Raw genomic sequence first — 25,963 nt, 5'->3', positions numbered from 1 at the left:
GTACTTTGTGTATGACAGTCCATTTAATACATTCTATTGTAATTATTGCTATTTTTCATATCAGAATTGCATATCTTGACTTGCATTTGAATTGTGATCTCCTGTAATTCTAAATTTCTCTCTGAATATCTGCTTCCTATTATTCCCTATCTTGTATTTGCATGGTTGATTGCTCATAAATATAGTATTTTGCACGTGCTCTTGCTGCAGTGCAGCCTATTTTCTCATCACTGTTCCATCAAGATCCTAATCCTGTTAACAGTGTTCTCAGTTTCTCTCCCTTCCCAGCTTGATTCCCCCTGCAAAGTTAGTAAGACTGTTCTATATCATTGTCTTCGGAGTTTTTATTTTCTTGTAGCTATCATTAACTTTTAATATTAGAAAAAAAGGAACTTAAACACTTCATTTTTTCCCTGAGTCACCATCAACATAAATCCCTGGAAGAGGAAGACCAACCTCTTCTTTGTTGTTTTTCTTTCTTCTGATCAATTTACAGAATTTTGTTATATTATATTCAGGCTCTTCTAGTTCAAGCTGGCCAGATTTTCTGGAATTTGCATGCTAATATTCAACACAACCAAGATACAATGAAGTTGAACTGTGAGCAGAAGTCACCACCCAGGTGCTGGGTACAACTGCACAGGGCATAGAGCTATGTCTGGAGACATTTGATGTCAAAGTCATACCGTAGATTATCTTTCAGCTCTTCTTCCTAGTCCGTCTCTTTGTCTAAAAAGTACCCAAGTCCAGAATTTTGAAACTGCCCTTGATGCTGCTGAGATGCACAGAGAACCTGACCTTTCTGACTTTGCCTCTCTATTCTCTAGTATTTCTTTCACACTCATCTAAGCCTCTCACATTTTATGGCTCTCTGAATTTTGGGACAATGAGGAATTTGCAGACTATTCCTGATATTCCTTGGAGTGGGATGGTCTGTATAATTATGCCCTTGCTATAGTTTATTTGAGAAGCTTTCTGCTGTCTTAAACATTGCCCTTTAAGATTACTTCTAATTGATTTTATTTAACAATTTTTTTAATAATGGAAGCTTTCATTCTTGTTTCCTTCGTAACATCCTTTAGGAAATTAGGCTGTCATTGCCTGTCCTAAGACCCACGAACCCCTCTTCTGCTTCATAATGGGTAGCTGCCCACTTATTCTCCACATCTGTATTCCCAAATATTTATTTTTTGCTAGTCAAAGTCAGGGCTTGGACATCTTCCTCTTCAACTCTTTCACTCATATTCTGTATCCAAAAGTGTTCCCCACCCCGTTCCAAAGCCTTAGCAGACACTGTCCTATCCTACTACTCCCAGGGTATGTATTACCACATTACTACCCAGTGTAATGCTCAACAATTCTATCAGTTGTTCCAGAGGAGATCAGTGTTAGGACACTCCTGAACCTCCTGAGATGTCCACAATGGAGACATCCTATTTCTTTTTCCTTTTAACTGTTACAAGAGCACATTCAAGATGCCTGTGCTGTTGTACTCTTCAGCCTTTTGCATTCATTCTAACTCTTGAGCTAGGTCTGTAGGCATAAATCTTTCGCATGCATAAATCTTTTCTTTTTTTCCTTTAACTTCTTTTCCTGATGGCAGTATAACCTTCTGTACCAGTTTTCCAGGCTGAAGCATAGTGAGGAAGTTATAGCTCTTCCCATTCCTGCTGTTTTTGTCATTAACAAGGCATGGATAGCAGTGAACATCTTGTTAATCTTTTTGATGGCTGAAAGTTGCATGTCATGAAAACGTTTGCTCTTTGTTTCTCAGCCCTTCCTGCTCTCTTCAAAGAACATTTAAGAGATGAGGAAGCCACTGAGGGTGACGTAGTCACTCTTCGCTGTGAGCTGACCAAGGCTGCGCCAGTGGAGTGGAAAAAGGGGCACGCAGTGCTCAAAACTAGTGAGAAATACAAAATGAGGCAGAAGGATGCCACTGCAGAGCTGGTGATCCATAACCTAGATGAGAGTGATGCTGGTGATTACACCTGTGTGTGTGGGGATAAGCAGTCCACAGCTTCCTTAGCAGTACACGGTAATAATGTTTTTCATCTAGATGTCCTCATTATCAAACTCATGATTTTGATTCTTCCCCCACCCCCACCCCCCACGTTTATTGCTACCTCTGTATGGTTTTCTCTGGGTTTGATGTTGCACATCATGGTCATAGTAATTAGTTTGCATTTTTTGATCTAAGGGGAAAACCTACATCCCAGCCCCCTAATACAAAGTGGTTTTAAGACCTTATGAAGTACGTAGGTGTGAAACCAGACCCTAGGACTTCTCCCCACTCTTGCTCCAGCCTTTCCCTCCCCCAGCTCTGCCCTTCAACCAGAGGAGGCTGTTTGCAGCTCCATTTAACCCTCTATCCATTGCATCCTCAGCACTGCCTGCACACATCAAGGAAAGCCTGAAGGGTGAGGAAGTGACAGAAGGGCGAACAGCCACTCTGCGCTGTGAGCTGACCAAGATTGCTCAAGTAGAGTGGAGAAAGGGAAGCACTTTGCTCCAAGCCAGTGACAAGTACAAAATGAGGCAGGAGGGCACCGTCGTGAAGCTGCTCATCCACGACACAGAGCTGAAAGATGCTGGAGAGTACACATGTGTGTGTGGAGAACAGGAGACTACAGCTGCCTTGATAGTGAATGGTAAAAAAAACATACCCACGTGTCTGTACCATTGCGTATTTTTCTACTAGCTCATCACTATTTGTTGTGTGTCCACCTGCACCTGGGTTTGTATAAACCTGTAGGATGTATTCGAGCTCTGGTTGCACCCAGGTTACTTTTCTTCTTCTGCCTATTTGTTTTTCCCATGTCCTAGGACTACAATTGTAATTGAAACTCCTTCCCCTCTGTTTCTTTATGTCCTCGCCCATCATGAGGTGTGTCATTTTTTAATGTCCTCTGTCCATTTCACAACCTTCAGCCCTGCCTGCACTTTTCAAAGAGGAGCTGAAGAACCTGCAGGCCGTGGAAAGCCAAACAGCCACTCTGCGCTGTGAGCTGACCAAGGCTTCCCCTGTGTCATGGAAGAAAGGAAACAAAATCCTCAGAGCCAGTGAAAAATATGTCATGCGTCAGGATGATGTCCTTGCAGAGCTGGAAATCCGTGAGGTAGATCTGCAGGATGCAGGAGATTACACCTGTGTGTGTGGAGACCAACGTACCACTGCTTCTCTGACAGTGAATGGTAAACTCACTTTGCAGATAGCTGTTCACAATTTCATTCCCTGCAGCATCCTGCTGTGTGTGAAATGTTCGCCTGTCAGCTTTTGGATTTTCCCTAGGAATTGATTTGTGTTCAGAAAAGGAGAACATTTTTTTTTCTGGCATCTTTTTTTTTTGGTCTGATTTTCCTAAAAAGGAAGCTAAGGAAACAGCTATTTTGTCACGCAGACAAATAACAGTGTTATAAATTTAAAGGCATAGAGCTGGTGACTTTGGAGGGTGTGGCAGGATGTACTGGAACATGGCATGGGATATTGGGGCATTTTGGGGGGTCAGAACCCCATTTTGAGGGCTTATGGCCCTACTTTGAGGGATTGTGGCTCCATTTTGAGAGCTCAGCCCAACTGCCAGGGGTCAGACTCAGTGATCCTTATGGATGTCTTCCAGCTCAGGATATTCTATGAAATGCTCATATTAGACTGTGATGTTTAGGAAGGCAACCCTGTGATACATTCTTTAAGTTGCACCTTGAATCCATCCAGCCTGCAGCACTTTGACCTTCCAGCTCAGCAATTCTTCTCTTCCTGTCATTGGTGGATTTTGTTTTCCACATCAGTGTAGTGGTAACCTCAGCATGTAGATTATCTGACTTGATTGTACTTAAATTAATAGTTCACGATGCCACTCAATAAGTGCAGAGGTCTAAGTATAAATATGTTGTCTATTGGCTTTCCATTCCCAGCACTGCCAGCAGTTTTCAAGGAAGAACTGGAAAACAAAGAAGTCACAGAAGGAGCATCAGTCTCTCTGCATTGTGAACTGAGCAAAGCAGCTTCAGTGCAGTGGAAAATAGGGTCCAAAGTGCTCAGAGCAAGTGACAAATATCAAATGAGCCCACCTGGCACCACTGCAGAGCTGGTCATTCGTGACCTAGATGTAACAGATGCTGGAGATTACACTTGTGTTTGTGGTGACCAGAAGACAACAGCGATCTTAACAGTTCATGGTAAAAAATCATTACTAAAATTAATAGCGTTATAGATAGGCATCATTATGAAATTTGGAGGATTAGATGTTTCTTTCTGTTCAAGATCCCTTTTCTTGGGCATTTACACTTCCCAGCACTATCCCTCTCCCCCTCCCATCTCCACAGCTGTCCTCAGCCAGCTTCAGTTTTCTCAGAAGCTGCTCAGGGTGAGGGATGGGGACTGGAAGAAACCTTGCAGCTGTGACATGGCCACGGCTGCTCCTGGGGGGTGGCAGGAAGGGTTCTGTAAGAACCTCTTGTTCTTTAATGAGTGTCTGTTAATGGAGTAACAGTCCTTGGATCTGCAATCAGAGGGACCCAGTTCTGTCCCCTCCAGCATTTTCCAAATGCTCCTGAGACCTGGACCTTTTCTGACGTGCTGTTTGTACGCTGTACTGCTAATACAAGTTGTGCACAAGTCACATTTGTAGATAAATATTAATGATTTGTTTTCCTGAAGGTAAACAGTTTTGATTTTGTTCCCCCCCACCTCCCCCCCCTACGGATTTGGGCTCTGTGTTTGGGCTCCAAATTTCAAAATGAGAAGTAAATCATAGAAGCAAACAGAAGGATGCTGTCAGAGGTGACCTAGGCTGAGTTTAGAATGGGTTGAAAAAAGGGAGGCAAAAGGGGAAATAATCCCAAGCAGGAAAAAAAGAAATAAGGAGAAATTAGGATCAGAATTCTGTTTTTCTGGTGACCATTTGTCCGTGTTGTGTCCTTCAGCTCTGCCACCACTCTTTAAGGAAGAGCTAAAGGATGAGGAAGCAGAAGAAGGTGGAGATGTCACCCTGCACTGCGAGCTCACCAGGGCTGCTCCGGTGGAGTGGCAGAAGGACCAGAGGGTTCTCAAAGAGAGTGAGAAATACCACATGAGGCAGAAAGGGCCCAAGGCAGAGCTGGTGATTCATGGAGTGGCTGAGGATGATGCAGGAGACTACACCTGTGTGTGCGGAGAGCACCAGACTACAGCTGTCTTAACAGTACAGGGTAAAACTGCCCGGACCTGTTTCCTAATTAGACATGCCTATCCTCTACTAGCAGGTGTTCACTTTTCTGTTTGTTCATCCTTAATAACCACACTTCCATTTGTATGAAAAAACTATTTCCTGTCTTTGATGGCTGCTGATTGGAAAATACTGCTCTATATTCTTCTCCCTCCTTTTGTTTTTTCCTTTCCTCAAACACAGACCTGCTATCCTCCCATCTTTCCCTTCTGACTCTCCTTTCATAACAAGTAAATCCATTATTCTTTTATATTTCCTTTTCTTCCCTTCCTTCCTGAAGCACAGTTCTGCTTGTTCTTTACCTTTCCCTTCTGGTGCTCTCAGTCTGTGCCATTTGAATGTAGGGTATAATAAGCCATACTCCAAATGTGGCCCTGACTTCGTGCTGAGTTGTGTTTGTATTGCTCTTTGTGCCCTTAGCCAGCATCCTAATGCAAAAAGATAGGTTTGCATTGGAGGTCCAATCTTCCAGGCAGGAAAAGATAAATTCTTTGTGACCTTCTCTGGTCTTATTTTGGTGCAAGAACCAGCTGCTGTGCAATGAAAACTGATGTTTCAGCTTCACACTGCTGCAGATGAGAAATGTGACAAATCTAGCTTGAGCATTTTAATTTAGCTCCACCACTATGAGTGAGTCATTAAGTCTGAGATCTGAGATATCCAACCTTGTGAAATGGATGGAATATCCCATCATCCCACCTAGTTAATTAGAGGGAGATATGTGAAGTTCACGACGTTTATTTTGAAGATATAACTTGCAATGGGTGCTAGAATTAAGCAAGCAGGGGCAGTGTGTTCTTAGACAGGAATACAGGCTTAGGGTTCAGCATCTGGAGACTTTCTCTGGGGTCAAGAGAGCCCTGGCTGTGTCTTTTCAATGATGCCTCAAGGAACACGGAATGATGTTGAGAAAGGAGCTGTGCAAACACTCAGAGCCCAGCAGGGCTGCTCCGTAAGTAAGAAAAGATGATCTTTGTGGAAAATGTTATCACTCATACGCACGAGCTAGGGAAATCACAGATGCTCCTCTTGGTTCTCCTGATATAGGAACTGGGAGAAAGCAGGCGTAAATCTCTTGACTGCAGTGTGGTTATGCTAGTAGGAAGCCAACATAAACCTGAAAGAATTCATGTATGCCCACTAGGAAGTCTATGTTTCTCTTCCCTCTCTCTTCTGCTGATGCTGTGTCCTTCTGTAACCTTCACAACCGTATCCCATCACCTCCCACTCCCACCTGCTCCAGGAGATACCCTCAGTTTGTAATACATTTTACCTGCATCCCGCAGCTGTGCCTCCATTTTTCCAAGAAGAGATGACCAGCAAAGAAGCAGTAGAAGGTGGAATGGCCACTTTGCACTGTCAGACCAGCAAGGCTTCTGCCCCTGTTCAGTGGAAGAAAGGCCATCGCATCCTCACCCCGGACAGCAAGTACAGCATGAGCCAGGAAGGCTGTGTGGTGGAGCTCGTAGTTCACAATTTAGACTTGAATGACACTGGAGATTATACCTGTATTTGTGGAAACAAGACCACCACAGCTGCCTTAACAGTGCATGGTAAAGTAATCCTTGGGACTAAGGTTCTCCACGCCCTAGACCTGCCCATGTCTCTATTGTTGTAGTCTCTTCCCACTCCCTTTCTGTTTGCTTGGGCTTTTGTTTTCCTTTGGAGGCAGCCTATATGCTTCTTCCTACTGTTAGAAATGGGAAAAGCAGTGCCTTTTAGTGTCTGTTCTCCTCAGCTCTGCTGGTTCTTCTCACTTTCCTTGCCCTGATGCAGTGTCCAAGGAAGATGTTTCCATTGTGTTCCACTGACCTGTGCCATGCATCCTTTCCCAATGGACTTTGGCTAGCTGTTTTTTTAACAAATATCCAGTCTCTATATGGTCATTCTTTTACTCTTCAGCACTGCCTCCAGAATTCAAGACAGACCTGAAGGACCTAGAAGCTGTAGAAAGTGGGACAGCTACTCTGCACTGTGAGCTGACCAAACCTGCTGTGGTGGAGTGGAAGAAAGGGCAGGAGGTGCTCAAAGCAAGCAAAAAGTACAAAATGAGTCAAGATGGTGCTGTTGTAAAGCTGATAATCCACGAGCTGGATGAGGAGGATGCTGGAGATTATACCTGTGTGTGTGGAGATCAGCAGACAACAGCCACTTTGACAGTCAATGGTAAAACAAACAAACAAACGAGATATATTTTGTTTTTCACTTGTGTTATATTGTCACTTACGGAGAAGACATGGCTGTGACTCATAAAGGAAGTGTGTGGAAGTGTGTTCCAACCTTATGAACCTATGAACCTATGAATAGTATGGCCTCTACAGCCTAATAGATCAGGTAGAAAATAGAATATGCAGTGCAGTACTCAATGCATTGCCTCAGTCTCTTACAGTCAGGGTAATTGTAATCTCTCCTGCAAGTGTTCTGCCATGAGATGGGATATGAACACTTACAAATCTTGCTGATCTTTGGAATATCCCTTCAGAAATGGGAGAGATATTCAGCTATTTTGCAATCTCAGATTGGGATGAAGTTAGAATAACCTTTGTGGCAAGTGTAACTCCTTGAAACTGGTTTCTTCTTGTCCTGCAGATATTCCTATCATCTCTCTGGGGAAATAGCTTTGTACTTTCAATCAAGAGCATTGAGATTTAGAGCTCTCTGCAATTAAGCTCTTTTGGTCTTTCCATTTTCTTTCTGCTTTCTCTTTCCCAAACCCCAACTCCAGTATGCTGCAAGTTGTATTTCTATTTTATAGCCCAAGCAGCACTTTTCAAAAAAGAACTTCAGAATACTGAGGCCGAAGAAGGTGGGACAGTGACCCTGAGGTGTGAGCTTACCAAACCCAAGGCTCCAGTAGAGTGGAGGAAAGGAGATACTACTCTCTACCCTGGTTTCAAATACGAGATGAAGCAGCAGGGCTCCTGTGCTGAATTGGTCATTTATGACTTGGAGTTGGATGATTCAGGAAAGTACACCTGTGACTCTGGACATCAGCAGACAACAGCTGCAGTAACTGTACATGGTAGGCAGAGTACTGACCCTTGGCTCAATAGAGATGAAGTGAAAGGAACACTTTTTAGCATCTTTACAGATACTGATTTGTTATACTCTCTGGCAGTATACGTATTTTATCTCAGCCTGACACGTGGTCAGGGCAGAGAGGTTCTGCTTGAAGCTTCTGGAATGATTAATCAGCATCAAAGCAATTTAATGTTGTCACAGTGTCAACATGTGATGAGCCCTCCTGCCCTATGAGCACAGAATGTGTGGCTGCATATGGTAATTCAGGAAATGGATAACAGGAAATAAATTAGGCAGATTGATTCTTCTGGGTGGCTGATTGCTTTGTTAGACATGAGAGATGCATATTTGAGTGCAGTGCCTGATTGAGATGATAACAAGTACAACAACTGGTGGATAAAGTTTTATTATAATACATGAACATACTGTGTTATTAACTGGAGACTGTCTGGATACAATCCATGAGTGCAAACAATTGCAACCTCATCTGTTTTCCACAGCCTTTTGTACTTTTGCCTGAAAGTTTTTGCCTGTATTTTCCCGTCAGTTTATCACTTCATTACCACTTCTTACTGTACTTATGTTTTGAACCCTATCTTGATCGTCTATACGTTTGTGGAAGTTTATATAGGGCATGCATGGGGGATGGGGGAATACTCTTAGCTCAATACTGCAAACACCCAGGCTTTCTTTGAGGAACAAAGGTCTGAGTAGAGGGAGCATGTCCCACTGTGTCCTGGTGGTCATTGACTGAAGCACCCCTAGTTGGCATGGAGAGACTTCCACAGGAAGGTCTGACATCTTCACATGACACACTAGGCCATTCTGGGGACTGCTCTTTCCTAACTCTTCCCTAACTTCACTGTCTGTCCTCAACTCTTGGTTCACACAGTACTTCAAGAAAGATGCTGCCAAGGAGGAGAAGTGCAGACCAAGGATTTTGGAATCATTAGAACTAGGCTTTTTCGGAAGAATGATGGTAGGGTTGGGTCGTTTTTGGACTAGACCACTCTGAAAACATTTCCCTCTCAAATTTTGCAGCACTGCCTGTCACATTTAAGCAAATCCTCCAAAATAAGGAATCGGAGGAAGGAAGTACAGCTACTTTCTGCTGCGAGCTGTCAAAACCAAATGTTGCAGTGGAATGGAGGAAAGGAGGAGTGGGGCTGCAGCCCGATGAGAAATACGAGATGAGGCAGAGGGAATGCCTGGTAGAGCTCTTAATACATAATCTCCAATTAGAAGATACAGGAGAATACAGCTGTGATTCTGGGGATCAGGAAACAAAGGCATCTTTACATGTGAGAGGTACGTGGTGTGAGCTGACTCAAAAAGCAATAGATTTCATCTTGCACAAGACAACATCTTGAATAGGATTACATGCCTTTTTTTCTTTATAAATATTTCCAAAGAAAATGGAAGAGGATGATACTTCCTTCTTCCAGTGCCATATTTGAGTCTTGGGTTCTAAGAAGAAATACTTTCTGGCTCTACAGTGGAAGAGAAATAAAAGAAAGAGAAATGCTTTAATGTAATGTGTGAATATTTCATGTGATACATGGTTTAAGTATTTCAAAAAGAAAATCCTTCCAAATCCTGGAAAGAGAATGGCAACAACCTTCCTGGTCTGTTGAGGCTGTTCGTGGAGTTTTCAACTGTTGTTCTCATGAGATCTTTGTGGCATCAGCTGAAGCATAAATTCATTCAAATAGTTCAGCACTGGGAAAGATGTGAGTCAAGGAACAGAGGAAGGAACCTTTGTTAGTGCCAGTGGCTGCTTCTCGTACAGAAATATCTGCTACTACAACCAGGCTTATTAGAAAACATGGATCTTGCCTTGGAGCATGGCACTTGCAGAGCACACTGTCTCGTTCACCCAGGCATCATTGTAGACGTATCAATCAGGACTTGATTCTGGCTTGAATAAAAGCTCCTCTTCTTTGTTGTTTTCATTTTCCTTTAGCCCGACCAGTTCTTTTCACAAAGGAGCTCAAGGATGAGGAGGTTGAAGAAGGAGCTGCTGTGAAATTCCAGTGTAAGCTGACAAAGGATAATGCAACGGTGGAGTGGAGGAAGGGCACCATGGAGATCTTCCCATGCGCCAAATATGAAATGAAATTACATGGCTGCACAGCTGAGCTTGTGATCCATAATGTAGAACCAGAGGATGCTTCTGATTACACGTGTGATACAGGAGACCAGCAGAGCACAGCAGTCCTCAGAGTGAATGGTTAGCATCGCATCAAGGTGGAACAGAGGATCAAAAGGATTTGTGAAACTGTGTAGATGACATTTTGTTATTCTTTGGAGACTAAGTCCCCCACAAAATTAAGATAAAGAGGAAAGGTTTATGAGGTGTCTAGTCGTGAACCAGAATACAGAAAACTGGATCTTAGGGAACCAGATGATAGAACGGCTATTTAAGCCCATATAGTTCTTAACTTCTGTCATTCACTGCTGACTCACTCAGCTCAACATCTGGTTGTAAGACATATACAAAAACACATTTTTTTAAATAGACTGGTTTTAATTTTTCTAAGGTCCCCCCATGAGGATCCCAAGAACAATATTTTTAGGCAAAGCAGAGTAATGTCTGCCTTAGTCAACACTGGTGATGTGTCTGTGGTTGTCTGTGACATTTGGGTAGAACTTGTGGTTTTCATCTAAGACACAGCACTCTCAACTACGTGTCCTGTGGGCTGAATCCAACCTGGGAAGAAGCTGCTGTCCCAGTGGCAGTCCCAGTGGCAGGTGAAAAAGTGCTCCCATTACATGCATCCTAATAGGTCTTAGATGACAGAACTGCAGCACTGAATTTTCACAACTGCTCATGCAATTATGAGATGGATATTCCCTTCTTGATTTCATCAGTGGCAAGCTGTGGTCTGGGCTGTTCCCATTTGTGTGCACACCATCTGGAAGGATGTTCTGTTGCCTGAGTAGGGTCTAAAGGTGATGGTAGAGATGTGAGATGTGCTTAAAGCTTTATAACCACTGTTAGAAGTCAAAGAGTTATGCTAGTTTTAATCAGAAAGTATCACATCCTGCTTAGTCAAAATCTTTTTGTGTGAGAGTTTTCAATATCCAGAGCAGATCATAGAGGATGTAATGGAAGATACCCTAGACTCTATTGGAAACAAACACATCTGGGGAATTTTCACTCCTTGTCTGGATATATGTAACTTTAGTATATCCACTTAACACAAACTTGTTCTGCAGCTTCAGATCTCAAGTGCCTTGTGCTGAGTTGTCCAGAGCTGACATTCATTCATCCAAGCTAACACTTCACACACTCACTTCCTTCCTCACTTTGCAGCCATCAAACCCCAGCTGAAGCAGCAGCTGAAGAATGAAGAAGTGGAGGTGGGAGGAACAGCCAAGCTGCGCTGTGAGATTTCTATAAGCAAAGCAGAAGTAGAGTGGAGGAAAGATGGAGTCGTGCTTCACTCAAGTCCCAAGTATGAAATGTGGCAGCAGGGCACCATCCATGAGCTGCGTGTTCACCACTTGGAGCCCAGTGATGCTGGAGAATACTCCTGCAAGGTTGGAGATGAGACAACCTCTGCAAAGCTGACCGTGAAAGGTAAGAGATGCTTACTGGGGGAAGGGGATTTAAGATGCTAAGATTCGGAAGTATCACCGCTGCTATTGTGACAAATGAACACAGGGCACAGGAAGGGTGTTGTGATGTAATATGAAATCTTGTTGTTCAAGAATGTAGTGAGGCAAAGAATCACTTGGTGAGGAGGAGAGGATAATGCAGCTGTAATTTTCGACTCGGGGCTTGGAGTTCATTCCTAGCTTCCAGTCACATGGCAGCACTACAGGCAGAGCTTGCTTTCAGGTTGGACCACTAGTGTGGAACAGTCACACCTAGCCACCCTGTGGGCTCCTCACTGATACAGGTGTTCTTTATGCTGTGCCTAGCTGCACCATTTTTCATGCAGAGGTGGGCCTCGGTGGACCAGATGTGTACTCTCTGTGCAGATGGAGACTGCCCTGTACTGCCCTTGAGTATTTACACCAGATTCAGGGAGAAGCCTCTGCCTATTGCAGGCTGACCACATGATCATTGCACAGATCTGCATGTACCCAGCTGTCCTAGAAGCTGGACTCAAGCAAAACAAAGTGCAAACACTCTGTGCACTGATCCAGTGAGCCCTGCTGTGAACGTTGTGCCACCCAGATACTCCAACCCAGAGAATAAGCAACTCTATTTGCAAAAAGACAGTAGGGAGGATCAGTATTTAATGTTGGTCTGTGAAGATATCTGCTACTGCAAAAAAATTCAAAATTCTGACTTTCAGATCTCACGTTCAAGCATTATTCACCCAGTTACAATATCAAACGTAATTAAAACAGAAAAAAAATATCAACATGCAGTGCGTAGCTGAGAGAAAGCAAATGATAAAAACACTAAGACAAAAATCACTTAATTGAAGGGGTTGGGAAGGGGCCTCAAGAGATCATCGAGTCCAGCCCCCCTGCAAAAGCAGGCTCCCTACACCAGGTATTCTACAGTAGGTCACACAGGTTGGTGTCCACAAAGGTCTTGAGTATCTATAGCAGGAGACTCCACAACCACTCAGGGCAACCTGTGCCAGTGCTGTCACCCTCACCATAAAAATGTTCTGCATGTTAGTACTGAACGTTTTATGCACAAGTTTTAGGCCACTACTCCTTGTCCTATTACTATGCACCACCAAGAGGAGCCTGGCTTCTCCCATTTGCCTCCTATCCCCCTGTAGATATTTATAAACATTTATCATATTCCCCCTCAGTGTTCTTTTCCCCAGGCTGAACAGACCCAGATTACTCAGCCTTTCATCATACAGGAGATGCTTCAGGCCCTTTATTATCTCTGTGGCCCCGTGCTGGACTCTCTCTGGAACATCCCTGTCTTTTTTGAACTGGGATGCCCAAAACTAGACACAGTAGTTTAAATGTGGCCTCACCAGGACAGAGTAGAAGGAGAGTATCACCTCCCTTGACCTGCTGGACACGCTTTTTAGTGCACCCCAGGAACCCGTTGGCCTTCTTGGCCACCAGGGCACACTGCTGGCTCATGGCCCACATGTTGTCTACCAGGACACCCAGGTCCCTCCCTGCAGAGCTCCTCTCCAGCAGCTCATTCCCCAGCCTGTGCTGGTGCATGCAGTTATTCCTCCCCAGACAAAATGCTACACTTGTTCTTCTTAAACCTCATCTGGTTCCTCCCTGCCCAGCTTTCCAGTCTGTGCAGGTCAAATTTATAACGGTCATAGAACCACATACACTGAAAGGAGTCAAACAACGGAGTTTGAAATATAACTTGAGAGAATATGATACCTTTATCCTTGGGGGAGTCAATAAAACTCAGCTGGACACAGCACTGAGCAACATGCTGTCCAGTTATGGGCAGTGGTTGGACCTGATGAGTGCCACAAGTCCTCTCCTACCTGTATTAGTCTGTGAGAGGTAATGGGTTCATGTTGCACCAGGGAAGGTTCAGGTTGGATTTAGGAAAAAATTCTCCAAAGTGTGGACAAACACTGATACAGGTTGCCCAGGGAGGTGGTGGAGCCACCGTCCCTGGAGGTGTTCAAGAGCCATGGAGATTTGGTGTTTGGGGACGTGGTCAGTGGGGTTGGTGGGGGTGGGGTGAGGTTGGACTTGGTGATCTTAGAGGATCTTTTCCAACCTGAATGATTCTATGATTTGGTCCATATTTTCTGTTCTATATGTTGACTGTTTGCAGAGCCTGATGTGACCATTGTGAGTCAACTGAAGGACATGGAGGTGTTTGAAGGGGATGATGTCACGTTTCAGTGCCAGGTGTCTCATGAGAACGCAAGGGATGTAGAATGGAAATTACAAGATGTTGCTCTGCAAAATAATGAAATGAACGAGATCTCAGTGGAGAAGGGAAAGATCCACAAGCTGACACTGAGAAAGGTGACTGAGCAGGACATTGGCACCATCACTTTTCGAGTGGGACCACACACATCCACAGCAGAGCTCACAGTAAAAGGTAAAGTACTCTGTGATGTGGAAAACATCTGTGAGATCAGGTGATATTTTGCTTTTGCATATTCTGGTAGCAAATTTAAGGCCACCACGGTTCACTTCTTGTTAGCTCACGTTAGCAGTGTGCTTGTGCTCCAGAGCACATGTGATGCACTAATGTGCTCTCATACTCTGTCATCGCTATGGATGGAAGGATATAGAGAAATCACCAGTTTCAGGATCCTGAAGCTAAGTGTTCGTGAGCAGGTTTCATCGGAAATCCATTCACTTGTTTAACTCCTTCAAAATATTACACAGAAGTTAAAGTCTCTGCTTAACTGTCCAGCTGTTGTTTTTTAGTAGGGAAGCCAAATAAAGGTGAATCTTAGTTCCTTTACTGTGTTTGCAACTTTAGTGCCACCTCCAGTCTTTAAGAAGAAATTACAGAACACAGAATTCCAGGAAGAGGAAACAGCCATCCTGCATTGCGAGCTCTCCCAGCCCAATGTTGAGGTGGAGTGGAGGAAGGATGCCAAGGTGATTTCTCCAAGCTCCAAATATGAAATCAGACAGGAGGGAACAATCCACACTTTAAAGATTTATCACTTAAAACCAGAAGACTCAGGCAAATACACCTGTGATAATGGAAACGAGCAAACAACTGCCACTTTAACTGTTAAAGGTAGGTTGTTTTGTTCTGCTTTTAAGACAAGAAGCTCCTTCCACTTTCTTGACTAAGCACTAATGAGTGAGTGTTATCTACAGCCTTGACTTCAACTTTACCTGAACAAAGTAGTTGAGTTTTTTTCTTTCAGAAGTTAAGTCCTGCTGTCCCAAGCAATGTAACTACTTCCACTATTCTTAGACTAAAGGTTTTCTTTATGGACACTCAGAAGACCAAGCCTGGAAGTAAAGTTATAATGATACTGTTTTGATTCTCAGCCACCTTTATTTTTTGAGCTGTGGTCCCACCTGGACAAAGAGTGCCTAAGAATCAAAGTGCTCAAAGTTACCTGGGCTCTCAATTCCAGCTGAAGAGCAAGGTACCTGAAGAAGTTTAGTGCCTACGGTCTTACAAACAAGTTAAATGTGTTAGTACATCTATAAAAAGAAAAAAAATTAAAAAATATACCCTGCTGACAATGCAGTCTTTCTCTGAGCTACAAGATCAATTAAAATAAAGAGGAGCCAGGAAGTTCTTGTGAAGCATCTATCTCCTGTGATGAAATGCACCTGCTTGCTGCCACATTAAATCCAAGATCCAGTGATAATTGTGTTGTAAGCCCATCCTCTGACAGTGGCTGTCTGTGCTTCTATGTGTGGTCACAGCCATTCCAGCACTCTTTGAAAAGAAACTCCAAAACCAGGAAGCTGAGGAAGGTTCTGCTGTCACCCTTCATGCTGAGCTCTCCAAGCTCAATGTACCTGTGAGGTGGAGGAAGGGGTCGGTCTTGCTCCAGGCCAGTAACAAGTATGAGATGAAGCAGATGAGCTCTGCTGTGGAGCTACTCATCCATGAACTACAGCTGAAGGATGCTGGAGACTACACCTGTGATTCTGGTGATGAGCAAACTTAGTAGTGAAAGGTGAAACGAGCTTTCACTTCACCTCTTAGGGAACTCTCTGTTAATTTAAGGGATTCCATATCTAAGATTCAGGAGCACTGTCACAGAGAGTTTTTTCCTTTTTTTTGTGATGGGATTCAGCAGTGATGCTGCTGACAGATTAGATCTTCACTAAGCTTGTCTCTCAAGATATTATTTCTGTTCTCCTTTTCTCTTTCTTGGTTCCCAAGATTCATGAGACTGCAGGAGTTAGCTGTGCAATGGGATGCCTTCCCTGCAAAAGCAACTGTAAAAAAAATTTAACTCAAGCCATTGCCCAGCTGTCCCACAGAATGCATTACCCATTCCTATGCCGTATGCAAGCACCTTCGTATCTCTCTCTTCATATATACACCCATCACTCAGTCCCTGTGAATTCACTCTTTTCCCTAATCCCATCTCCTACCTTTGTAAATCCTAGTTCAGCAGTTTTTGTGGAGCTACCGTGGTTCTTCTATCCAACTGGGTTCAAAGAACACGAGTTGTACACACTGTGTGTAAATCAACCTACCAGAACTCTATGTAGACCTACCGGTGTTCACACACGCATGCAGGAATGTCCAGACATCATTCCTCTTCTGGGTCTAGTTTTCAAATGAAAGGCTTTATGTCACTATCTTTTTCCATGTGCCCTTCTATTCAGCCAGGAACTTGGATATCAGGAATAGGCATTTGAGCTGTGGCTTTGACATGCCCATTTGGAGATGCTCAGGAGTCGACAACTGTGGCTACACCACTGTGAAGTGATTCCCAGAGGTGGTCAGTGTGTGCAGTGCCCATTGATTCCTGGGGAGTGCAGATTGCTTAGTGCTTTTTTTTTTTATCATTCCTCTTTTGTGCTTTAAGGTCACCGAGTTTTAATCAAGTCTGGAATGGCCCTAAAGTTTCACTAAATTCAGTCAACAATGAAACTATTTCTTCCTCTGATTTCTCTTGGTTTAGCTTTGCCAGTAGTCATCACAAAACCACTCCAAAACCAGCAAGCTGAACAAGGTGGCACCATCACTTTAAGCTGTGAAATCTCAAAATCAAACGCCACTGTGCAGTGGAAGAAGGCTGGGAAAGTGCTGCAACCAAGCAATAAATACAAGATGCACCAAGCTGAGTCTGTGGCTGAGCTGACGATTCTCAACTTGAGTGAAGCTGATGCTGGGGAATACATGTGTGACACAGGGGACCAGCAAACCACTGCAGTTGTGCATGTGAAAGGTAGGACTTCGTGCGGGGAAGAGCTGAACAGAGCTCATTACTATGGCAGTGATTAAGAGATTTGTCAGCTAGACATTGTCGTGTGCCCAAACTGAATCATAGGGATTTTGGAGGTATAGGTGGTTTCAAGGGAACAGAGCCAGTGGTTTCTAGGAAGTTAGAAACAGGACTTTAATCAATGACTTTGTGGTTTTATGTTAATGTCAACCACTCAAATCTGTTGACAAAGTTTTCACAATACATATACTGCATTATAAATGTAATGTGCCTTGTGGATGTTAGCTCTTTCAAATAATACAGTTTTGTCAAGAATGAATATAACACAATGATTAACCTGTATCACTTGAGGTATCACTTGAAAGTAGCTATCAAACTTTGTTGACCTTTCCATAAAGAACCAGAAGCAACCATAGTGGAGATGCTGAAGGATGTCACTTCATATGAAGGCGAAGATGCAGTGTTTGAATGCAGACTGTCCCAGGAAACAACTCAGGATGCTCAGTGGTTCCTGGGGGATGTTCCCCTGCAATCCAATGAAATGAATGAGATCGAAGTCCAAGGGACACGTCACACTTTGATCCTGAGGAAGGTGACTCTAGAAGACTGTGGACCCATCAGCTTCAGAGTTGGGCAGCATACCACAGGGGCACAGCTAACAGTCCAAGGTGAGCTACTTATCAAAAAGAAGGATTCAGAAAGTACTGGTAAGCACTGTCAGTGCTGCCTTAGCTTTTGGAGAAGTGTATTTTGGTGGGAGGGTCTCTGCAAATCTTGGGAGATTTATCTAACGCAGTTTAGGCACTGAAGAGTTAGATATGTACAGCTGAGCCAGTCATTTCAGACATTTTTATAGTCTGTGAAGTGAAACAGACATCCTTTGAGGACAAGTTATCCTATCTCAAAATAAGTATCTAAGATGCATTCAAATCAGCACTGAAGAATATCAAGAATAGATTCTGAATTCATCTTCCACTTGTGATGTTTTCAGATCCTCACCCTGAAAATAAAACCCTTCAGTTATTCTGATTTGGAAAGGTTGGCTGTGTCAGTGCCTTATCTTGTTTGTTCCTCTTCCATCTGGTTCAAAATCACAGAACTGTAGGGGTTGGAAGGGACCTCTGGGGATCATCTAGTCCAACTTCCCCTCAAAAATCTGGTTCCCTTCAGTGCACTGCACAGGAAAACATCCAGGCAGGTTTTGAACTCCTCCAGAGGAGACCAGAAGCATGCGGCAGTGTTTGCATCTCTTCTCCACAGCTGCTCCCATCACCTTTGTGAAGGCCCTCCACAGTCTGGAGCTGCAGGAGGGTGGCACAGCCCAGCTGTGCTGCGAGGTGTCCCGGCCTGACGTGCCCGTGCAGTGGAAGAAAGGCACATCTGTCATCCATTCTAGCCAGAAGTGCAGCATCAAGCAGGATGGGAATGTGCACACGCTGGTCATCCACGATTTGGACTGTGGGGACTCAGGAGAGTACAGCTGCCACACAGCTGATGGGAAGACCACTGCCAGACTAGAAGTTAAAGGTAAGATTTCCTCTTTGCTTAGCAGCTCTGAGACATCAACTGAAGGAGTTTGTTGCACTCTTTGCAGCTTCCGAGTAGGAGAAAGACTTTGAGGTTCTGGAATAAGTGGAGCAGAGGCCACCAATTTTGTCATGGGTCTAGAGAAGATGAAGTATAAGGAAAGGCAGGAGCAGCTGAGTTTGTTCAGCTTGAGGAAAAGAAAGTTGAAGAGGAACCTCGCTGCTGTCTGCAAATGTCTGTTGGGAGACTACAGAGAAGAGAGAGACAGACTTTTATTAGGGTGTACAACAAACAGATGTGAGACAAGAAGCACAAGTTAATCAAGAGAAAATCAGATTAGTAAAAAAGAAACACGAGTTTTATGATGAGGGGTAGTCAGATGATGGAGCTGTGATCCAGAGAGGTGGAAGAATTCCCTCCTTGGAAGTCCTCCAAAGGTCCCCTCAGCCTTAACTGTTCTGTGACTGATCTTTTCCTTTATGATCTGAAATTCTTGAAATGGTGCAGCTTCAGGTCAGCAGGATTCTATTGTTTTGAGTATTTCTATCCATTCTGTGGTCTTATTTTTGGATGAAAAACCATTCAGGCTTCAAAAAATTAGTTGGGAATTCTTTTTGGAAAAACAAAACAAAACGCTTTTAGGTTTTTTTAGATATGAAAAAAGAAATGCAGAACTGTTGTAGAACTGATTTTTTCCCTGCTGGTTAACTCTTCCTCCTTCTCCTCCTCTGTCTGACTTGGAAATAGACATCCCTCTTATTCAGGTAAACAAAGCCAGAATTGTACATGAACTTCATGAATGACATTACAACTCCAGTTTTCACCAGTACCTTGTCAACAAATCGTTCCTCTGTTTTCTATCTGAGTTTGCTGTTCTTTGTACCATTCTCCCCTTCAAGCCCTTCCTGTGTTTTTCAAACACTGGCTGAAAAATGAGGAGGTGGAGGAAGGGCGCACTGCCATGCTGCAGTGTGAGCTGACAAAGCCCAACGCGCCCGTGGAGTGGAGGAAAGGAGATACAGTGCTGCACTCAGGTGACAAGTATGAGATCCGGCAGGAGGGGACACTTGTTGAGCTCTTCATCTACCATGCTGAGGTTCAGGATGCGGGCGATTACACGTGTGACTCAGGGGATCAACAGACCACTGCATCATTGCAAGTCAAAGGTAGGAGAAGCCTTGCTGGAAGGCAGAAAAGCCATGGCTGCCTTCTGTAGAGCTGTAATGATACAATCATAGAATCACCAAGGTTGGAAAAGGCCTCCAAGATCATCCAGTCCAACCGGCCACCGATCACCAATCATTCCCACTAATGGAAGTTTAATCACTGAATTATCATTAACCCTCTGTGTTTGTGAATTTAAAGTACAGGAAGGGTTTTGATCCAAAATCCGCTCTTTAAAGAAGAATGCAGGCTCATTTTAAATGAAGCTGTTATAGCTATATGTGCTTGGGCAGCACTAGGTTTGTGGCTCTGTGTCTTCTTCTAGTGGCTATACATCTGGATTGTATAGTTTCATTCATTTCAGAGTTCTGCGCTACAAGAGAAACATTGAGACACTGGAGAGTGTCCATGGAAGGGCAAAAAAAACCTGTGATGGGTTTGGAGCACAGTCCTATGGGGAGCAGCTGAGGGAAACAGGGTTCAGGTTGGAGAAGGCTCAGGAGAGTCTTTATCGCTCTCTAGAACACTGAAAAGAAGTTGGTGTGAGGTGGGAGTTGGTCTCTAAGATAACAGTGATAAAATAAGAAGTGATGGCCTCGAGTTGCATGAGGGAAGGTTCAGGTTGGATGTTAGGAACAACTTTTTCTCCCAGAGAGTGGTAATTGCAGTGGCACAGGCTGCCCAGGGAGGTGGTGGGATCACCATCCCTGGAGGTGTTGCAGAACCATGGAGATGTGGCACTGGAGGATGTGGTCAGTGGGCACAATGTGGGTGGGTCAGAGGTTGGACTTGGGATATCTTAGAGGTCTTTTCCAGCCTGAATGACTCTATGATTCTCAGTATGTTGTTTCAGTGATTGAATGTCCAAATGCTGCGACTGGTAGATTTTTTTTCCCTCTAATTGTTTATACTGAATATTATGGGTATGCCCATGTGAAACCTCTTACTCAGCCCAATTCACTCACCTCTGGGCACCATCACTGTTGAGACTGCTTCTCCCCTGCAGTACTGCCCGTGCTGTTTAAGGAAGAGCTGAAAAATGTGGAGTCTCAAGAGGGGGGAACAGTTACCTTGCACTGCGAGATTTCCAAGCCAGATGCTCCCGTTGAGTGGAGAAAAGGAGGGGTGGTCATTCAGCCCAGTGATAAGTATGAGATGAAACTGAAAGGCTGCAGTGCCGAGCTCATCATCCACGGTGTGGAACTCGATGACTGTGGAGATTACACCTGTAGCACTGGATATGAGATCACCACAGGTTCTGTGTACGTGCAAGGTAAGATGAAGGCTGGCGGGGGTGCTCTGGTTTTGCTGCCTGAAGTTTTTACTCCACAGTATTTGGCAGTAACTGTCCAAGTTTGTGTCAGATGCAAACCAATTGAATTCTGTTCATTTCGTCCCTGATTTCAGTGAAAATATAAACGTTTATTTTCAGGCTGAGGTCAGACAAATGCTTATACCTTACTGCAGTTCAGCACAGTCACTCCACTGAGCACCAAAGGAGATGGTGGTGCTGCCTAAAAACCATTTGGTTGGACCAGCTATTACAAAGAGTACTGAAAATCTGGTATTGTTCAGTATGCCTTCCATCACTGCTGATATCTGTTTTATTTTTCTCATATACTGAACATAATCATCCCATTTAAATGGTAAGCTTCCCATCTGCCTCACATCACCTACAACTGTTGGTGCAGGAGGCTGCAACACACAGGGATTCCTCATTGTCCTTGCAATGAACCAGCGTTTGCAGATGGTCACGCTACCCTGTGTGTGGGTGAAAGGTAGAAGGTGGGCAAAGGGTAGGAGAAAAATTAAGATTTGTGGGGTTTTTTTTAACCCTGGAACAGCATTACAAGTTTAATTCTCCCAGACAACGTGCGCTGTTGCTTAGGTTAGTTCTACAGGGAGGAACTTGTGTATGTTTATGCTTTTCTTTTCTTTTGGCACCTTCTCTTGCTCTGTTATACAGAAGAAGAAGCAGTCATAGTTTCTGGTTTAAAGAACACAGACGTCTTTGTGGGTGAGTCGGCCACTTTCACCTGCGAGCTGTCCCACCCAGGCATGAAGAACGTGCAGTGGTGGCTCGACGGATCTCCCCTTCACAACAACCTTGTGACTGAAATCTCTCAGCAGGACGGGATAATCCACACTTTAACCCTAAATGATGTGGCATGCCACGACTCAGGCACTGTCACCTTCAGAGCTGGCTCTCTGATATCTTCAGCTAAATTATTAGTCAAAGGTATTTTGTTGTTGGAAAGACAGAGATGGCCACCTCTGGAATTGCTCAGTGTGCAAGTGCTTCTGCCTTCCTGGCTACCCTTACTAAATCTCTCCACAATTCTTCTGTGGCACAACAGTCCTGGGGCTCTCTGCTTCTGAGGGCAGCCACACTTGCTCCAGAAGTCTTGTAGATATAACCACATAGTTTCAGTGGTTGAGGTGAGGAAGGGCTGCAGGGCCAGGGCTACTGCTTGTACTGGCCATCTCAGTCAAGCTAAACCAATACAGAAGGATCTGTGCTTTCACCTTGGTGGTAGTGTCTGTTTTTTTTTCATCTCCCCTCAACTTTTTTCCTTAAAACACCACAATTAACCAAGACAAGGCCTTGTGCTCATATGCTGATGGCTTCAGAGCTCACTCTGGAAACCAGTTGGTATATGACATTGCTGCATCACAAGGAAGTGGGCCACGTTTACTGGTTGCCAGAATGCTAATGCTGATCGTTGCACTAGCAAAGTCTTGTCTGCTGGATGAATGTTGGTTCCCATTTGGTAAGGGTAGCCACAAACTGCAAATAACACTGAGCTCCAGACTTCATGGTAAAGCAAGCTGCTTCCTGTTCAAACCTCTTATAGCCATTGGGAAAAGCTGTTATTTTTTTGAGGAAAAAGCAACACTTATTCCTTGCTTGGAAATGGGATTTTTATATCAAGTGATAGAAGGTGTTAGATGTTCTTTATTAAAATCTACCCTCATGCTGTAACTGTTCACCATAATGATCCACTGAGTCAGACTGATGTCTCCTTCTCTAACAGTGACCCTTGTGCATTCAGGAAATTTACCTCCATGCAGTGATAAGATGCCATATTATTTGTTTCTAGCACGAGAATCATGCAGCATTGAGGCAGTGTGTAAAACCCAAGAAACGCCTGCCCAATTTTAATTTCACATAATCACAGGATTTTTCATGTTGGGAACTTCGGAGATTATCTCATCCAAGCCCATAGCTCATGCTTCTGCACATGTGTGGATACTTTGTGCTTCTATTAAAACAAAATGTCTTTAATATAAATATGAATCATGGTAGCATATGATTGTAATTGGATTAGAATGATTGGGGTTTTGGGAAAAAAAAAACCACTTGTGTTACACTGTGCTCAATAGGAAAGTAAAAACTAGTGACACTCTAACCATGCTTGTATTCACAGCCAACTTCCTGCACTTCATTTTGGCCAGACATCTAGAAACAGATCTGTCTTCAGACTGTCACTGTCCTAGAACTGCGTTAACTCAGGGACACATCATGATGAAATGTTTGTGTATGAGCAGGGGGAAATGAGAAAAGGCTGAGGGCTGCCTCCTCCTGACCTCCTTGGGCAGAGTGAGGGTCACAGGCTCTGCTGCAGCCCTTTGGCTCCTAAGGTCCAAGGAGCTTCCTGCTGCTGGGGCTGCCAAGGGCTTGGCCCAATGGTGGCATGTTGCAATTGGAAATGGGACTCTTTCCTTCTTCAAGACCACAGGTGACATTTGCTGTGAGCGTGTGTGCATCTCATGAAATGGGATGGTAATGTATTCCTCCAGTTGTAAAGACACCTTCTTGCTTCTTCAGTCCTGGCATAACAAAACATCCCCAGGCTTTGCCATGGATGCCTCCTCTCCATCTGCACACTTGCAGACACAGCGAATGGTGGAGGGAGACTTAGAGATCAAAATCAAGACTTGGAAAAAGTTTCTAAGAGACGTTAGTAAAACTGTCTTTGCTTCCCAAGGTCCTCCAGTAACACCCCAAACCCTCCACCTGATTCACCAGTTTAAACAGGACTATTCAGACAGAGTTGCAATGCAGTTTATTCTATCTGATCAGAAGAACAATTTGAAAGTGAAGGACAGATATTAGCTTTCTCTGTCATCTTTTTATGCTGAGCTGCACATCAGCAGCCCTAAGAAGTTTTTAAAGGGGTTGATGTGATCCTGCTGAGAAGGATACTGCAGAGAGACTTTACTTTTCAGACTTCATTAAGATTTTTCTTTCCAGCACATGTATTGCAGTTGCATGCAGGTGATCCAATTTGACATCTTGGGGGGAGACTCCTGGGCTGCTTTGGAAGCTCATGAAGGTTAGATTTGCTCTCCTACTCTCCTCTGCTTCTCCAAGAAGCAGAAATACTATTAAAAGAAGGACTCTGAATGTTTAAAACCAACCCCTTGGCTCTTCAGAGCAGCTGCCCATCCAGCTGTTCCCAGTATTTTTGGGGTTCTCATTGAGATTGCAGTGGTTGACAGGGGGAGAGTTCAATAGGTTCACATAGCTCTAGGACAGCTGCTGTAGATGAAATGGTTATCATTTTCCCCCAAATTATATCTCTCACTAGCACGTGACAGGAATGAATATTTGCATGTGTGCATTGCATTTCTGTACAGTGAGTGGCTGCAGTCTGCTCCAAAAGGAGCCTCCAGTGTAGGGTTCATGGCACTGAGAGGTCCTGTACCACAGGGAACACCTCACTGCAGCCCACCCACTGCACTCTCTGTCTCAGATTTGCACTCCTGTCTCATTCTGTGAAGTGTTTCACACCCATCGTGAAAGCTCCCGTCCTTGAGCATCTCAGCAGTGCTGGGAGGAAAACTGGAGCTGGAGGGAATCTCAGCAGATGCTCTGCATGGAAGTTTCTATTTGGGATGGTCAAAGTGCAGGCTGGTGGTCCACGGCCCATTGTGACAGTTACATTCTAACACACCAGTTTTGCTTCAATCCTGCTTGATGCTGACACGTGCACAGACTAAACTGCTCATGCCCAGTGTGTCCAGACAGCTTCCTGCTTGCACTTTTACTCTGCTTGCTTCCCATGGGCTCTGTGCTTGTCAAAAGTCTCCAAGTTGCCATTTCCATGAGGATCCACTAATGCATGTCCTTCCTGACGTGTTGGTTGACAGATCCAACCATTGAAGTGGTCAGTCCCATGCAGGATATAACTGTTGATGAAGATGGCACAGCAGAGTTCATATGCCAATATTCTAGGCCAGTGCACGCCATATGGAAGAAAAATGATCAGGAAATACTTGCAGATGGGCAGCGAGTGATTATCGATCAGGACTGGAATGTAAGCATGCTAAAAATTAAACCTACGGTACCAGAAGACAGTGGCATCTATTCTTGTGAAGCTGAAGGCACTAAAGTGATGGCTGCACTTGACGTTCAAGGTGAGGTCTTCCAGCCAAAGAGGAAGACTATCATGGTTTCCAACTAAGAGGTGGAAAAATCATGGCAGCATCTCACAAGAAGTGACACGTTAGAACCTGGTCTTTGGTGTTCATGCCAGGGCTGATAACGATGCTGAAAATAGGTAGCAGTTATTGGGAACTGAATAGGAAGCTGCAGCATTTCACTGCAGCTGAGCTCTAATTAACACTCACTTATTACACGTCTTCCACATGGAACTGGATTTGTGCTGCCACATCAGTGCTATGGATGCTTCCTGCTGAATTATTGTGAACTTGACAATATAATGTTGGTCCAAAGGAATAATAACAACATATTTTTTTTTGTACTGTTACAGAGTGCTTTTTACACACGAGTTCTCTAAAACCAGTAGGTAATGGGTAGCATTGAATTTATTTTTATTTCAACTAAGCTGAAATAGCTTGGGATTTTACTTATTTCAAATACTGATCACTCAGGACATACCTTCTCACTTGCAATCAGCACTTGGTCCTGAGGATCAGCAGATAAAATTAAGAGCAGATTTATGGTTTGATATTGATGTCCATTAGGTTTTTGCTGCTGTTTGCATGTAGAATTCTTGTTTTCAGTCACCAAGTGAATTAGTTCAACCAGCAAGTACAGGGGTTCAGATCTGATTTCTGAGTTGTTGTGTTCTGTTAATAATAATTATGTCTTCTTGCCTAATTAGAGTTGTGAGTGAAGACCTTCAGGGTGTTATTAAAAGTAGTGTTTTCAACATTGATAAGTTCTTTCCATTTTAGCAATAAACAGGTATTAATGAGTATTACCTAAAAGCATCTCAGAGG

The 25,963-nt window shown here is 43.9% G+C and overlaps 1 protein-coding gene across 1 annotated transcript in view; it reads left to right on the top strand.

The window, feature by feature from the left end:
- The window catches only part of OBSCN (obscurin, cytoskeletal calmodulin and titin-interacting RhoGEF), a 172,546-nt gene that overhangs the window by 83,885 nt on the left and 62,698 nt on the right, over positions 1-25,963 (top strand). The window contains exons 48-67 of the mRNA XM_065744974.1: positions 1,775-2,038; positions 2,388-2,651; positions 2,932-3,195; positions 3,916-4,179; positions 4,927-5,190; positions 6,494-6,760; positions 7,110-7,373; positions 7,963-8,229; positions 9,270-9,536; positions 10,192-10,458; positions 11,545-11,811; positions 13,966-14,238; positions 14,629-14,895; positions 16,760-17,026; positions 17,422-17,691; positions 18,284-18,550; positions 19,450-19,716; positions 20,721-20,987; positions 21,681-21,953; positions 24,869-25,135. Coding sequence (XP_065601046.1) covers positions 1,775-2,038; positions 2,388-2,651; positions 2,932-3,195; positions 3,916-4,179; positions 4,927-5,190; positions 6,494-6,760; positions 7,110-7,373; positions 7,963-8,229; positions 9,270-9,536; positions 10,192-10,458; positions 11,545-11,811; positions 13,966-14,238; positions 14,629-14,895; positions 16,760-17,026; positions 17,422-17,691; positions 18,284-18,550; positions 19,450-19,716; positions 20,721-20,987; positions 21,681-21,953; positions 24,869-25,135 — 5,337 coding nt within the window. The remainder of the gene's footprint in view (positions 1-1,774; positions 2,039-2,387; positions 2,652-2,931; positions 3,196-3,915; positions 4,180-4,926; positions 5,191-6,493; positions 6,761-7,109; positions 7,374-7,962; positions 8,230-9,269; positions 9,537-10,191; positions 10,459-11,544; positions 11,812-13,965; positions 14,239-14,628; positions 14,896-16,759; positions 17,027-17,421; positions 17,692-18,283; positions 18,551-19,449; positions 19,717-20,720; positions 20,988-21,680; positions 21,954-24,868; positions 25,136-25,963) is intronic.

Source organism: Cyrtonyx montezumae, unplaced genomic scaffold (assembly GCF_038088225.1).
Source record: "Cyrtonyx montezumae isolate F1298 unplaced genomic scaffold, pur_monq_1.0 scaffold_32, whole genome shotgun sequence".
Taxonomy (NCBI): Eukaryota; Metazoa; Chordata; class Aves; order Galliformes; family Odontophoridae; genus Cyrtonyx; species Cyrtonyx montezumae.
This window is presented reverse-complemented; position numbering and strand designations above follow the sequence as displayed.